Below are 15,466 nucleotides of genomic sequence, written 5' to 3'. Positions count from 1 at the left end.
GTTCACTGGACTACTTAAAGTTGGTAGTTGGCCCTTTTTTAACATTTACCTCAATGAAGGAGAAAATGTCTACTTTTGGAAATTGGCTTTCAAATAAACTTTACAGCCTATTGAAATAAGATTGCCAGACATTATATAGCATCATGAAAAGATTTAGTACAGACGCGTAGTTTTAGCAGTACAATTAATAGATAGATCAAGAAATTTAGCTGATTTCAGGCTGATGATTCATCAAGTCCATCTTTTTTATTTGAGCTCTATCTGTCCTATTAACAAATGAATCGGCTGAAAGTAAAAATAAATCATTTAATCCTGTTCAGTTTTCTGCTTTTACAGGGAATGCTCCATCAAAAACGATTTAGCTCTGACAAGTTTGTAGCATCCTCCTTCATGGAGCAAAATTTTGCTTATTCAGCTTTAATTGGTCATGAATGACAAACATAAACCACAAGTTGTGCTGGTGGTAAATGGAAGCGGTGTATTTCGTGATAGTTCAGCTAAAATGTGAGTGTTTGGAACATGATGTCAAACGGACAAACAGTTGAGAAGCGGATTATGCTGCAGCAGTGGTTTGAGAAGTTACATGGACATTTTTCACCGTGAAACTTTGCTGCAATTGGAATCCATTGTAACCCATGGGAATGGAAGTGTCAGTGAAAGAGCAAGCTACAAACCTTTCCCTTTAAGCCAACAGGGATAGTGTATGATACTCAAAGGAAAGATTTTTAGCGGAGTATTCCTTTAAGGTTATCACTCCTATTCAGACCCTCGTGGGACTCTCTGGATAGAGGCCAATTTTTGGATTGTTCCAAACCAAACTATCACAAAGTTTACAGCCTCTCAGCCGGTAACTATTCTTCAGGGGCATCATTATGTGCAATACTACAAATGTTAAGTATGTGTTAAAATGTGTCTGCGACGAGGTGCGTGAGGGCCAAACCACATGTAGTTCAAAACAGAAGACATAAACAAACAAAAAAATTCTGTCATGAAATTTATCCTGTTGATATCTTGATTTCATATTAATTTATTTTCATGTTTTGTGATATATTTTATTTCCAGGACTATACATATATTTGGATCGTGGGAATCCCATGTATAGCTGCATGATATCACAAGTGTGCTCTGTTTGGTACCATCATAAATTGTTGGATTTTCTAAAATTTGAAAAAGAATATTGTTTTTCTTATGAAATAGACCTGAGTGTGCAAAACCTTCATCGCTTCATATTTGCTTTTCAAGATCAACCAGTAAAACACATTTCAAATATTATCAACAGATACAGATTTAACACACAATGAATACAATTTCATGAGCTGTTTTCCTTCTGCTCTTATCTAGATGACTTGCATTCCACAGCACGTTCAAATTTCCTAGAAAACGATAAAGTGCATACTCAGTATACTCATGCATGTCTGTAGTTTTTGGCAAGGCAGGGGTATCAGGATAAAATTACCCTAAATTACATTTAGTGTACATTTTATAGTGTCAGAAGAAAAAAAAATTATAACACATACATCTGGAAAATGACAAATGATTGTCTTGGAGGTCTGTTTTCTGTACCGTACCAGGTTTTTATAGGAGATAATTATATTTTGATGGCTTCGGCCCATTCTTGAAACCGTAGAAAGCAGCTATGAGTCACATACTGTTTCATGGCTCAAAGTGGCTGTTTTGAAATTAAGAGGTGGATTCGGTGAGCAGAGGTTGTTCAGAGTTTGGGCTGAACTTGATGTAAAGTCTGTTTCTGTTCAGGGGACACAAACTTCTCAACTATACCACCAAACAAAATGTGTCCTTGTTGTGTTGTCACAACTGTGAATGAATACCAAACCTTTATTTACACTTGAGCCCGTGTCTGGTATTCCAGAGGTCACTGTGGGTCACTTGCTAACCCGCTGCCACCATCGCTAAAATTAAAGTGGGTTTTCTTTTTTTTTCTTTTTTGTAACCCCCAAATTCCTGGGATGAAGGTATGTGAGATTATATTTCAAAACACAAACTGTCAAAAGGCAAATGATCCATGACTTCTGCCAGAGTGGTAATTTGTTCACGTCATGGAGAACTTCAGTTAACATGACAGGCTGCATTTCTAACATTTATTCAATACATTTCACTACTTCAATGACAGAAAATACAAAGGTTCTTGTACCCTCTCCACATACTTGTCCACTTCTATGTACACATTTCTAATACTCATCCGGTTATGCCAAAGTCTGGCAGAGTCGTCTATGTATCCAACAGCTGCTCTGAAACCCCATGCTGAGTCAATTAGACCTGTACAATGGGAACATCAATTACGCCAAGCGGGGAAAAGGTTTTTTTTAAAGTTTTTTATAATCTGCTAAAACAATATGCAATGTGTAATTTAGATTTTTTTTTAAATTTTACTTTATTTGTGCAAAACCCTTTAAATCTCCAGTAGCAATTAATATGTTAAATTATTCTCAACCTAGTGCATTTGCAATATATTATTAGAGATTTAATGATAGGAAACTGGCTAAAATGGAAACAAAAAGGAAACCAAACTGGATAATTTAGTTCCACATTGATAGTTGCAGTTAATGAAGTGACTGCAAACAAAATCAGAGCCAGCTTTACTCATATTCTTGGCACTCGGGATAAATACAAAAAAGAGAAAAAGTGGTGTAACATCCAATCAAAGTTTCGAATCGAATGTAGGCCTATAGAATAGTCTAAAATATTTTGTACAGTCTCTGTGCTTATTGATACTATTTTTGTATTGCAGTCATCTAAGATCTATGAACCAACTTAAGCCATCTCTGTAAATTTAAGAGCATTTTTAGTTGCAGGAAGTTAGATCATACTAAATTTGCAAGCAGGGATAAGAAAATGTTTTGCTTCGATCGAAATTCTAATTTAAAGTTTCACTTTTATCAGTTTGGTAAATGTGGGCCCAGGATGTGACTTGAAATCTCCCTACCAGCACAAAAAACTTCCGTCACTGAAATCAGGGTATTTTTTTAATTGTTTACATGTGTTTTTTTTCCTAATTCTCATCCATAAATGGTTCAGTAAAAGTTCATTTAGTCATTTAGAAAAAAAAACAAAACAGCAACATCCCTTTTGTGAGGAACGTGTGAACTTGGCAAGGGGCAGGGCTGTAGGATGCCCTGCTCCATATGGCGTGGAGATCAGGTACGGGTCACTCCAAAACACTTCTCTGACTGCAGAGCTGCTTGTACTTTGGTCTAAGTTGTAAAGTATCCCAGAGAGCCCTTCACAGTGTGAGTCTTCCAGCTTCAGTATCGGTCAGGGGTCAGAGGGCAAGGCCCTACAAAAGGATCTGCTTGTCACACTGACCCATGGACATCCTGCGAGCATAAACCTGCCTGGCTCTGTGCTGTGTTTTATGGTACATGACACTGTTTTTGGATCCTGTAACACAATTCTGGATGGGCTCTTGACTTGCCTTCAAACAGTGAGAAGTGTCTTGATTGCTTCTGCACTAATTGCACGCCTGTACGGTAGTCATCACAAGCTATTAAAGCAGTAGGTTGGTCCCTCTTTTTTTTTTATACAGTAAATATGAAGCTACAGCCAGGAACCAGTTAGCTTATCTTAGCAAAAAGACAGTAAACAGGGGGAAACAGCTGGCCTCTGTCCAAAGGTAACAAAATCCACCCATCCATCCTAACCACCTCTAAGACTCACTAATTAATACATTGTATTGTGTTTGTTTAATCCATACAAAAATGTAATGAAGTCTGGTCTCTTAAAAAAAAGTTATTGCTTCCAGCCAAAAGATAGTCTGACACATAATCCCCTGTAAAATTGCAACTTTAAGTTTTTACACTCAGTTTCCTGAACAGATTAAGCAAAGGAGCTACAGTGTATAACGTGTTTATTAGTAACCTTCAGAGATGCTAGTAGCCTGATTCTGTAACCTCTGGTTGGAGCCAGGCTAGTTGTTTCCCTGTTTCCAGTCTTTACGCTATGCCAAGCTAACTGGTTGCTGGCTGAAGCCTTATATTTATCACACAGACATGAGAGTGGTATTGGTCTTCTCCTGTCTCTCTCGCTAAAATGTCAAATTATTGCTTTAAATGACTCATAAATGACTGATCAGTTAACATGACAGGCTGTATTTCTAACATTTATTCAATACATTTCACTACTTCAATGACAGAAAATACAAATGTTCTTGTACCCTCTCCACATATTTGTCCACTTCTATGTACACATTTATAACACTCATCCGGTTATGCCAAAGTCTGGCAGAGTCGTCTACGTATCCCACAGCTGCTCTGAAACCCCATGCTGAGTCAATTAGACCTGTACAATGGGAACATCAATTACGCCAAGCAGGGACAATCTATATGACTCTGAAGCTCTAATGAGATTAATTCCTCTTGGATGGGATAAATTCCTTTCCAAATGTCAATGTAGAGGGAGTGATTGAATTTAACAAGCTCATTAGTGCACTTCAGGACGATGTTCAGAGCTGTATGGTTGATTCTCAGTAGACGGTCAAGGGGCCGTGGAAAATAAGTAAAGACCAGTGGTTCTAACAGTGAAGCCTTGTGGATCTTTTTTATGGTGGTTTACTAAATAATCCTTATTCTATCAGGCAAGTTAACACCATCTTTGTAAAGTTGTCACAGACAGCAGACCATCCTTACAAAACCCAAAGAAAGTATTTTGATACCAATCCCATTAGAAGACCAAAAACCGACATTACATTAGTCTATCACTCAATACTTCACGAGTTCCCTAGCCTGTCTATGGCACTCAGCCGTAAGCTCACAAACATATAGTTTAATTTTTTTAAAAGGCAAAGTAATTTCCTAAAACAGCTGGAGATTTGTATTAATACAAATAATATACAAAATAATACAAATATGGTGCTCTTCTCTTGTGGGTATGTACGGCAGCAAGATGGTGCTTGCGGGATCCCACACATAGTGGGATCCAGACCCCATGTTCTTTCTAGTGAAAAAAACGTGTCACCTAGGGCAACAGCGCAACAATGGACATCAATGGCACAGAGGAATAAGTTGTATCAGGCTTGGGCTACACAGACAGTGTTTGTCAGTAGGATCAACTCAGTGTTGGAGTTGGCCTTCCACTGGGATTTGTTGTCAGTAAGATATCACCAGACCGGTCATTTAATTTATTCTGATCAGATGTCAGTTTCCCTAAATCCCAAGATCCTGTATGAGGCTGTGTAGCTTGTCTGCGCAGACATGGGACTATTGGGAAATCTACCAAGAAAGAAGACTATTCAAAAGCATGCTACTGGTTTACATTATAACATACCCGATGGCTTTAATGGTCCTCACACCGAGCGGACTCTCCATGAACATTCAATAAATTGATTCCTCAAACATTTCCACTGGGGTTCGGCTTTCTTTTGAACCTGCCCCATACATTCTGTGATTGCTTTTGACAGTCGTCTAGCCCTTTATGCTTTATTAGAAAAAAAAAGAAGGAGAAGGTGGAGGGAAAAGAGTAAGAACGAAGGGTTACTGGCCTACAGATGGACCAGAAGGTCTGACAAGCTGTGTCTCATTTTCGCAGAGTTGTAATGAGAACCCGCTGGGGTGACTTTAGGCACAGGCCTAGGATCAGTTTACCTCTATCCCGAGCCTCTGACCTTAACTGCCTGTGAAACCGTATTGTTAATAGAGGTTGCATTTTATCTGTGTGTGGAGAAATAAAGCCTTACGCTTGGTAAGGCTTGATCCAATCCTAATTGCCATCCATTTATCCCCTTTTAGTTTCCTTCCATCATTTGTAGCCTTTCTTTCTTGTAATGCAAAAATATGGACTGAAGCATCCGGCATGTATCACTTTGACTAGTTTAAGACGTTTTGTATACATCTGATGCCTCAAGAGCATGCTTAGGAGTGCATCTGGGGTGTGTTTACACCTGATCACATTTAGTCACCTAGGAAAGGTTAGCATGTGACCTACCACACCACAGGTACAGTTTAGCCAGCTGACCCACTGATCAGCTAAAAGGAGTCCAGTTGCAAGTTAACAGGGCGCTCTGTCCCTTAAATGGTTGTATAAGTGTTTCCCCAGAAACCTAAATAGAATGAACGCACTTAAAAGGAAAGGGCATAAGAGGGGGAAAGTTGCCCTATAAAAGCAAGTTAAACCTTTGAAACAGACTGAAGAGAGGGTTAGGCTCCTGGTTCTTCATGCTCTTAATCTCAATAGATTTCGAAGACATTTTTGCTCTTTAAAGTGTTATTTCACCCAAATTAGAGACCTCCTTGTCAAATGTTTTCATAAGAATCTTTCTTTGGAAGAAATAGTCCCTGTGAAAAGTGTTTACAAGATTTTCTCTGGATTATCCAGAGCAACAAAGACACTGATTATTTCTGGAAATAGATTCATTTAATAGTTATTTTTCTTTACACACCATAAACGTATTCCATTCACCTATAAACTTGTAGCTACCACAGCCTTATTAAACTTTTTTAAGGTTATGTTTAGGAACTCACAGCCCTTCCCTAAGGTTAGTGAAAGACCGTGATCTGGTTTGACACAGAAAAAGATCACAGTGACTTCATACACAATATTTTTATTTACATTTAAGCAAAAACCACAATCCTTCCCTAACCTTAACCAAAGTGCTTTTGCTGCCTAAACCTAACCAGAGACGGGAGTCAGGATGCGAACCCCAGCCTCTTCCAATCAACGCCACTGCTGCTCATAAATGTAGCGCTTCATTAATTCAGAAAAAAAAAAAACATTGCCTCTGAACAAAATACAGGCAGCAATTACATGTGTCACCTCAAATTAACTAGGAAAACTATTTAGTAATATATAATCGTAATGTCTAGAAGACAGAGTTGCAAAATTAAAAGATTAGGCTGTTCTTCCATATTTTTGTCATTATCAACAAATAATTAGATCATGAGATCAAAACCAACAATGATTTAGTCTTTCTCTCAATATTTTCCTTCACTTTCTTTCCCTCTCCTGTCAGTGGCACTGAGCCCCAAGCCCATTCCTTCGGGTCAAACAGGTCACAAAAATATAGTTTAATTCTATAAAAAGGCATCTTAACGTCTTCAAACAGCTGGGCACGGTGGATTTTAGCAATTGGTGCTCAAGAATCAGGGGTAAATTGTGCATATATTGGGGACTACTTTCAGCCGCGGATTTAAACACCTTTGGTGCACTAGTGAGTATTAACAGTGCTTGGCTTTAAATAAAAAAACAGTGCTGTTGTTCATCATGTTGAAGGAACTTGTCACTCAGTGCAACAATATCTCAATTATGTGTTTTTAATAGCTTTTAAACAACAATGGAGCTCTATGGCTCAGAGAAATGAGCTATACCAGGCTTTGGGTACACAGTAAGTACTTGTTAGTAGTATCAGTTCATTGTTGGTTTTGGTCTTTTCACAGCATTTATTGACAAGAAAATAAAACATTAAAGATGATCACATTTCTCCTTTAATTGTGTACACTATGAGGCATCTTGTTTAATTCAGACTTATTTGTTCTGGAGTTTGGAAACACTTACTGTATCTTCGGTAGCAAAACAATCTAACCCCCCAATTTAAGGGTGCAGCACTTTATTCATAAAACACTATTTAAACATGCCAGATCCACCAAATCGTTTATAGTTTCTGCCTTGTTTTCCTACGGAAAGAAAAACAAATGAAGTGGGACCTCCAAAATATCCTCTTTGTTCAGTTAGGCTAAAAAAAAATCTTGGCACATGTAGAGCAATAAACTTTAATGGCAGGTTTAATTCAGCGCAAATGAACTACAACTGTGTTTTCAATTCAAATACTTTTCGTGTATTTAAAACAAGTGACTCACAACCTTTCTGAATGATTGAAGGAGCTGGAGAGTGGAGAAGTTTGGAGGTTCTGAGAGACTGAGCAGTGACAATACAGGAATCCACATGTGCCACCATGCACACCATATGAGTTTTGGAATCAATTGATCCTCATTAATTCATTGCTTCTAACAAAAAAAAAAGAAAAATTCAAATTTAGTTTCATTGTACCAGGGTGGTAGCAGAAGTCTCGGTAACAGATATCTCTAAGTCTGTGAAACCAAGTGAAACCAAAAATACCTGCATATCTTGAAACAACAAGGGGTAAATGGGAAAATAGCCTATGCTTTTGTAATCTGGGTGAACTGACCATTTTAGCGTTAAATTCCTCAAGCCTTTTACATTCAGGTTTGAAGTGCTCACATACTTCACCTTCTTCCAAAGGAGGAAGAGGAAGGTCGAGCCTGAGAAGAACCACACTGTTGTCTGCAGACCAGGCTGTAGCTCGAGGGGGTCTGAGAGCGGATAGGATCCAGAGCTGAAGCGCAGGAGGAGGCAGATTTGGTTTCACCCCTGGGTGTGCTGAGTGGAGGTCTCCTTCTCACACCAGGGAAAACAATATTTCATCATGTGGTATGAAACTGCAGACATGCCCAGAGGATTTCACCACTATAAACCTAATGATGGAAAATTAACGCTCCACTGAACCGAGCTAAATGCCTCTACTGACAACATTTCCAAACTATTTACAGCGTGGGTCTAAAAACAGCAAGTTAAGGGATCACTCAGGATATATTTCTGTTGATCTGGGCGCAATGAGGAAAAGCTGTCAGACGCGTTTTGTTATGATTTCCATGAAGGGCAGGAGATGAAATTGAGAGGGGAATTGTTAAGAAATCGACTGATGATAAAATACAATGGGCTACAATTAGAAATCACAAATGTCTCCGAGACCCTGGGGAGCAACAAGTGAGAATTGGGGGTTTTCTTTGATTCAGGAGACGAATTTATCCCCAAGTTTCACCTGATACGAGGAAACCCAAGTGCGCTGAATGGAGAAGCGGTCTTTACGCGCAATATACAGACTCCACCCAGACATGCCTGGAAGAAAAACCTCCTGGTACAGTAGGGCTGGCCACTGACAGAAGCTCCATCCACGCTGACTGATGCGCAACGGCCCCTGATTAAGCGTCTACGTTCATAGTGTACAACTTCTACGCGCAAACAAAATGAGGTCCTTTATTTCAACAGTGACATTGTTTTGCGTGGTAATAATACCCTGCACGGAAGCCATGCATGGACTATACAATTTCGGCCACCATGAGTTATTCTACAAGAAGAATAACTGCAAGGCGATTCCGGCGAACCTCCTCCTGTGCCACGATATAGAGTACACGGAGATGCGCCTCCCGAACCTGCTCGGACACGAAACCATGAATGAAGTTCTGCAGCAAGCTTCGTCTTGGATCCCGCTGGTCCAGAAGCAATGTCACCCGGACACGAGGAAGTTCCTCTGCTCCCTTTTCGCCCCCGTCTGTCTGGACGACCTGGACGAGCCCATACAGCCCTGCAGGTCTCTGTGCGAAAGCGTCAAGCACGGCTGCGCGCCCGTGATGTCCGCGTTTGGCTTCCCCTGGCCAAAGATGTTGGACTGCGACCGTTTCCCACTAGACAATGACCTGTGCATACCACCTGCCGGCGCTGACAACTTTGTGCCGGTCACAAAAGAAGGTGAGGTTTCGCTTAACCCTGTTACAGAAGCCAAATTCACTTAGTGGCACATAACCAACAACAGGCCATGAATGGACTTTTACTGTTTCATAAGATGCATGATTTTTTTGTTCAGTTTATTCACTCACGTGTCCACGTATTGCACCAGAATCCACCGTGGTCATATCTGGCTGTGTGTCCTACTTATTTTGTTCTGCACATGACATGTTGTGATGAATTATGGCAGATTATGTGATACTTACCTGCACATTGCACGTTCGGTCTGACAGGCTTTTAAAACTGGTAACCACTGATTTTTTTGTTAACTGATTCTCATTTCTTTTAGTGCCCCGAGTGTGCGATGCTTGCAAGGAGACAGACGAAAACGACAACGAAATTGTTGACAACCTGTGTAAGAATGACTTTGGTAAGTCCGCCCATCCATTTTATTGGAGCAGAAGTTCCTAAGGTGAAGCTCAGGGGCCCCAAGAGGTCATGAAGGGGGGTTCCAGGAGATTTCAGGAAACAAGAGAAAAGATGTCCCTGTTGGACATGTTTTATTTCACTAGAAAGTTCCATGAAACAATGGATATTATTAAGATTTCTCTCACTTTTATCTCTGCTAATGCATGCATTTTAGTACCATAGGTAAATACAGATGGCTTTCATTAGCACATGTCAAACAGGATGATCGTTATACAATTCCATTCACCAAACCTTACTCTCTCTGCTGCACGCTTTAAGCTCTTAAGATCAAAGTCAAGGAGATCTCCTACATCAACGGAGACACCAAGATAGTGCCGGAGACCAAGAGCAAGACCATCTACAAGCTGAACGGCGTGACGGAGCATGACCTGAGGAAGACGGTGCTGTGGCTGAAGGACGGCCTGCAGTGCATCTGTGAGGAGATGAACGACATCAACGCTGCCTACCTGGTCATGGGCCAGAAGATGGACGGCCATCTGGTCATAACCTCGCTGAAGCGATGGCAGAAGGGACAGCGTGAGTTTAAGAGGATTTCTCGCAGCATCCGCAAGCTGCAGTGCTAGGAGGGAAAATAGCTGCATGTGTTACTGTTGAAGATAAAGTTCAGTTGAGCTCCTCCCCGTTCACATTTTCATGATCGGTTTGCGGTCAAAGATTACTCTCCAGCAGAGAGGCGTCCCTGGCCTTCAAAGACACATCACTTATTGTGTCTTCTATTGGGTTATCATTAAAAATGCCCCGAATCTTAAAAACTAAGTAATATGTGACACACATAGGGCCACATGGCTAAAATAACTTGCATATATTTGAACCTACAACTGTAAATCATGGATTTTCAGTTTCTGGAAGGTGCTATGCCCCAGTACACTCAAAACTACATTAATCAAAAGGGGCAAAATATTTTAAAAGCCAACTTTTGATAGCTAAAACACTAATTATATCCGGTACAGACACACAGAGTAAGTAAAAGTAGAAAGACAGGTCCCAAAAGTTGCAGGATTGTGGGATTTTGTGACTGTCATCCATTGACTCCCATTCATTTTGCACTGGCAACCACTCCCTCCAGTGGCCAGTTTTCAATTGGCGTCTCTTTCCCTAGGGAGCCGTCTTTGCCGTCACCTCATTAATTGCAGTTAACTGCACTCAGATGGTGTCCCAGGTGCAGAGGAATCACTAATCACATGGTTAGAGTGAAAACTAGCAGAGCTTTGAATCCAGGATTAAAAATGACTGACTCTAATAATCATTGGCAGATGTGGCCTACTGTTCAATCCTGCAGATGGGTTGAGTTTATCATACTTTAAGATATTTTTCTTTTCTCGCCGGGTATCAAAAAGTAATGTTTTTCTACCTTCTTTGAGGGGGGCTCACACAAACAGGTTTAAATCCCCAGCAGAATTTGTTTAGGACCTATAAAAAAACAAAAAACAACAACTTACATGGCCTTGACTGCTTGAGACAGGACTCCACCATTAGAGTATTTAGGTTAAAGAGCTCTGGTAAGATATTTTGAGGGAGTTAAAATCTTGCTAAATATGGTATTTGCATTTCATAACAGCTCATTTCTGTCCTGGTTCTATAGACACAGTTACGAAAATGGAGTAATTTTGTGTGGTGCATACTTTGTGAAGCTGTGATCCCCGTGTGCATAGTGTGCTGTTCAAAGACAAAATAATGTTTGTGTTTTTTTGTATTCCTACCATTTTCTCAAGCAAAAAATGAGAGATAGCTGGCTATATTCTCTTCCTGTTCAACATTTTAATATTCTTGGTAAATCTTTTGTACTTGAGCCACTGCATACTTTTCTACCACAGTATTATGAAACTAATATTTTTCTACTCCAGTCTTTCACATTTCATGTAAACTTTTATGTAAAGTTTTGGTTTGCATCTTCATCCTGTTTTGATGAGTAATACGAGTTGGTTTTTTTGGCTATTAACAATGAATATGAGCTTTGGTTGGTAGCGTTTACTTGATGAGCAGTAACTTGGTAAGCGCAAATACCCATATGGTGGCGTGTATGTATGCAATGTAAAGTATTTTTTTGAAAGTATTACTGTGTAAATATCAAATACTGTCTTCTCTTGTATAAAGTTTCCATCTATTAAAAGCTGCCAACAACATGTTTAGAAATCACTCACCAACTGAGTGTTGTGTTCTGAAAAATAACAAAACCTGACAATCAGAGGGCAGGTTCAAACTTGACTTTCAGCAGGAAACCTATATACTCATGAGTAAAATGAATTCAAAACGTACTCCAAACGGCCACAGTTATAAGATAAGCAGGGAACATAAGACCACAGAATGTATTGTTGGCTATACACTTCCATCTAGTGGAAGTCAATGGTAAAACTTGCTCATACTCTTAGGTATGATTTTGACTGTAAGAGGACTTTGGTGCAGCATCTAGTAACTTCAGATCTGTATTTACATTTTTTTTTTTCCCTATAAAATATGTGCACCATTATTAAACTTGAAGGTTATAATACTAAAAAAAAAAAAAAAAATCTGTCAGTCATACTGAATGTAAGCTTTTCATGCTCGGTTGTAGACACGCCTTTATTTTCATCCCGAGTTTTGACCATGCATTTCTTAGAAACACGTGGCACCTGTTTTGTTCCTGATACCCGTATGTTTTTCAATACTTAGGTTACTGTGCTCATAGCTAATGTGCTTACTTACCTTGTACTTTTAAACACGAGTGCTCTCCCGCTTTTTCTTTTTTTTTTGTGAAGCTCTTTACCCTAAACAATAAAAAAAGAAGAAAAAAGATTCTAACTAAAATCTTTATTTACTTAATACTAAAAGGCAATTTAGAGCCGCACACAACCATAGATTTGAAAACAACAAACTAGGACTTAATCTAGCGGTTATTTTCACTCTCAATTAATGTCGGTTGATCTTTTATCTATAAAATGTCATGTCCCCCCACAAAAAAAGCCAGATGCCCAGACCCACAGGAGACATTTTCAGATGCTTGTTTGTGTGACTAACAGTCCAAAACCTAAAGGTAAGGCATTTATAATGGTATAAAACAGAGACCTGTAGAAAATTCTGACATTTGAGAAGTTAGAAGACGTCTGGCATTTTTGCTTGAGAATGACTTAAATGATTTAGTCATCAAAATTTTCGGGTGATGAATTTTCTGTCAGCTAATCTTTTCACCACAATCACCAACAACTCAGGGCCCCCTCCACCGAGGGACATTTTCATGGTGCAATGCACTGGAGCATGTCTATGTAGATCCTTCTCATCCAGGTAGTACAACACCTGGATGACTGACACTGTACTGAAATGTCAAAATGAAACAATCCACTGAACCGCTGGAGCAGAGTTCACTACATTTCACCACTTGTTCGGGGGGCTTCGTCCGGTCTGCCGATTGGCGGGGAGTCCCTGACATTTTCACCTCTGTAGGTTGGGTTAGTCGCGCTGTTGTCACATGAGCTGCTGCTGCGGAGTTATCGCATGAGTCAAGGTGCGAATCAAATGTGTAGGCTACAGTCTAAAACATATACAGAGTGTCCCATGAGGAAGGGACTCCACATTCAGGCACCTCAATGGTGTCTTCTAGATTGTAATAAAAGTGAACAGCAGCTGGTAGCCAAAAAGACTTAAGGTATCAGACACTTAAAATCCCATCATGACACATGGTTTTAATACCACTTAACACCTTGATTAATGTGACTCTGACAACTGTCACATGACCACCATGTGACTTTAGTGACACACCAACAACTTTTATGTGACGACCCCGAAATACCTGGGACTCCCCACTGGCCAGCAGAACTGATGAAGCCTCTTCATTGACTGCCTAAACGTCTTTGACTGAACTCCTACAGTCTAGACAGGAGTTTCATTTTGAACATCAGTGTTTTTGTAGTTCAGGGTCCCATCCCAAAGGAGTTTTGCTAATGTAGCTTAGGTATCAACAAAGGGTTTTACACGTATCAATTATTGTTTGTGTATAAAGCTACTGCAAAAAGGCTGTACATGTGTAAATATATCCTGAGTTCGGAGTCTAATCAAGGACTGGGCCTGGAAATTAGCTTCAGCTAGATGCCTTATATACACAGTCATGGATGAAACTGAGCACATTTACTCAAGTATTGTGCTTAAGTACAATGTTTGAGGTGCTTGACTTGAGTATCTCCATTTTCTGCCACTTTATACCTCTCCTGCACTACATATTGCAGAGGGAAATAATGTACTTTGTACATCACCACGTTTTCGTTTTAAGAGCTATAGCTACTAGGTACCGAGCAGTTAAGGTTATACATCCAAAACATATGATCACTTTATCAAATGATACATTGGTGATTAAACTAAAAACACTATGTAATTAAGGTCACTTCTGAGTATTTTTATTTTTATTATTTTTTTTAACTTTTTTGGACCAAATGATTAATTGGTTCACTGGAGAGAAAAAAAAAATCTGCAGATTAATTGATAGTGAAAATAGTTAGTTGCAACCCACAGTTAAATTATACTTGAAATCTACTCATTAAATTGTGGATTAGCCTGTCAATTTACTATTTTCTTACAGGGGAGGTGGTGTTTAAATTATTGCATTCTTTTTCCCTTTTAAAATACCAGCCTACTATACAGTATAATAGGCGTATTACAAAAATAGCAGAGTGATCATTTATTTCAAAACTAAAGCACCATGAGGTAATAATGGCACTACAGGTTAAGTCCTACTATTAATATTGTAGTCAGTTTGTAATTTGTTACGGTAACAGATATTTTTCCAAAATTTCAGAAGGCAGAAAATGCCCCCAGAGGTTCATTAAGAGCCATCCAACGGTCAGTCACGATCAGACCACGTGAATCATGTCTGAACAGCTAAAATAAAATCACACACACACACACACACACACACGCACGCACGCACGCGGGCTGTGTATCCGTATGTGCGCAATTCAGGCTGTTTAACAGAACAATTAAATTGCATCATTATGTAGAGAGAAGAACGGGCAACAATGAGGCCTTCCTGGCTATGGGAAAAAAAACAATACCTATTGGGCTAAGATGAATATAGCTCACATAATGACTGGCGTACATGGGGAATTTGCTATGACAATCCAAATGCCCTGATGTGACGCTCAGGGGGTCGGATGCGTGGAAACCCTGTAAACTACCGTTGGGAAAATTAAAGCTTTTGTCTTTGAATTGATTGCAAATATTGACTAATAGTGTAGGGGGACTTCATTCCATTCTCTACGGGTCCTTTTTTTTTTTTTTTAGCTGCTTTCTGTTGAAGCCCCCAACTTTTGGGTGGGATTTAACCTTTTTTTTTCTTTTTTTCTAATTTTCACACCCAGGCTAATTTATGAAACTAAAACAAACGCGACTCCTCTGGGGACACTTGCTATTGCTGATCAAAATCACTTATTAATCGCGCCTCTCGCTTGGATAGTTCCAGTTTACGAGGGTATCGAACGCAGCACCGAGTGTTTCTTTCCCAGCCCTTGCTAGAAGCTAGCTTAAATTTTTTTTTTTTTTT

General features: G+C 39.5%; 1 protein-coding gene across 1 annotated transcript; it reads left to right on the top strand.

The window, feature by feature from the left end:
- Window positions 1-8,943: 8,943 nt before the first annotated feature.
- On the top strand, window positions 8,944-10,523 carry sfrp2 (secreted frizzled-related protein 2). The gene is made up of 3 exons (XM_040146850.1): window positions 8,944-9,495; window positions 9,821-9,901; window positions 10,219-10,523. The coding sequence occupies exons 1-3, from the start codon at window positions 8,994-8,996 to the stop codon at window positions 10,521-10,523; spliced, it is 888 nt and encodes a 295-aa protein (XP_040002784.1). The 5' UTR covers window positions 8,944-8,993.
- The last annotated feature ends 4,943 nt before the right edge of the window (window positions 10,524-15,466 follow it).

The sequence above is a fragment of the Xiphias gladius genome, chromosome 15, assembly GCF_016859285.1.
Source record: "Xiphias gladius isolate SHS-SW01 ecotype Sanya breed wild chromosome 15, ASM1685928v1, whole genome shotgun sequence".
NCBI classification, from domain to species: Eukaryota; Metazoa; Chordata; class Actinopteri; order Istiophoriformes; family Xiphiidae; genus Xiphias; species Xiphias gladius.
This window is presented reverse-complemented; position numbering and strand designations above follow the sequence as displayed.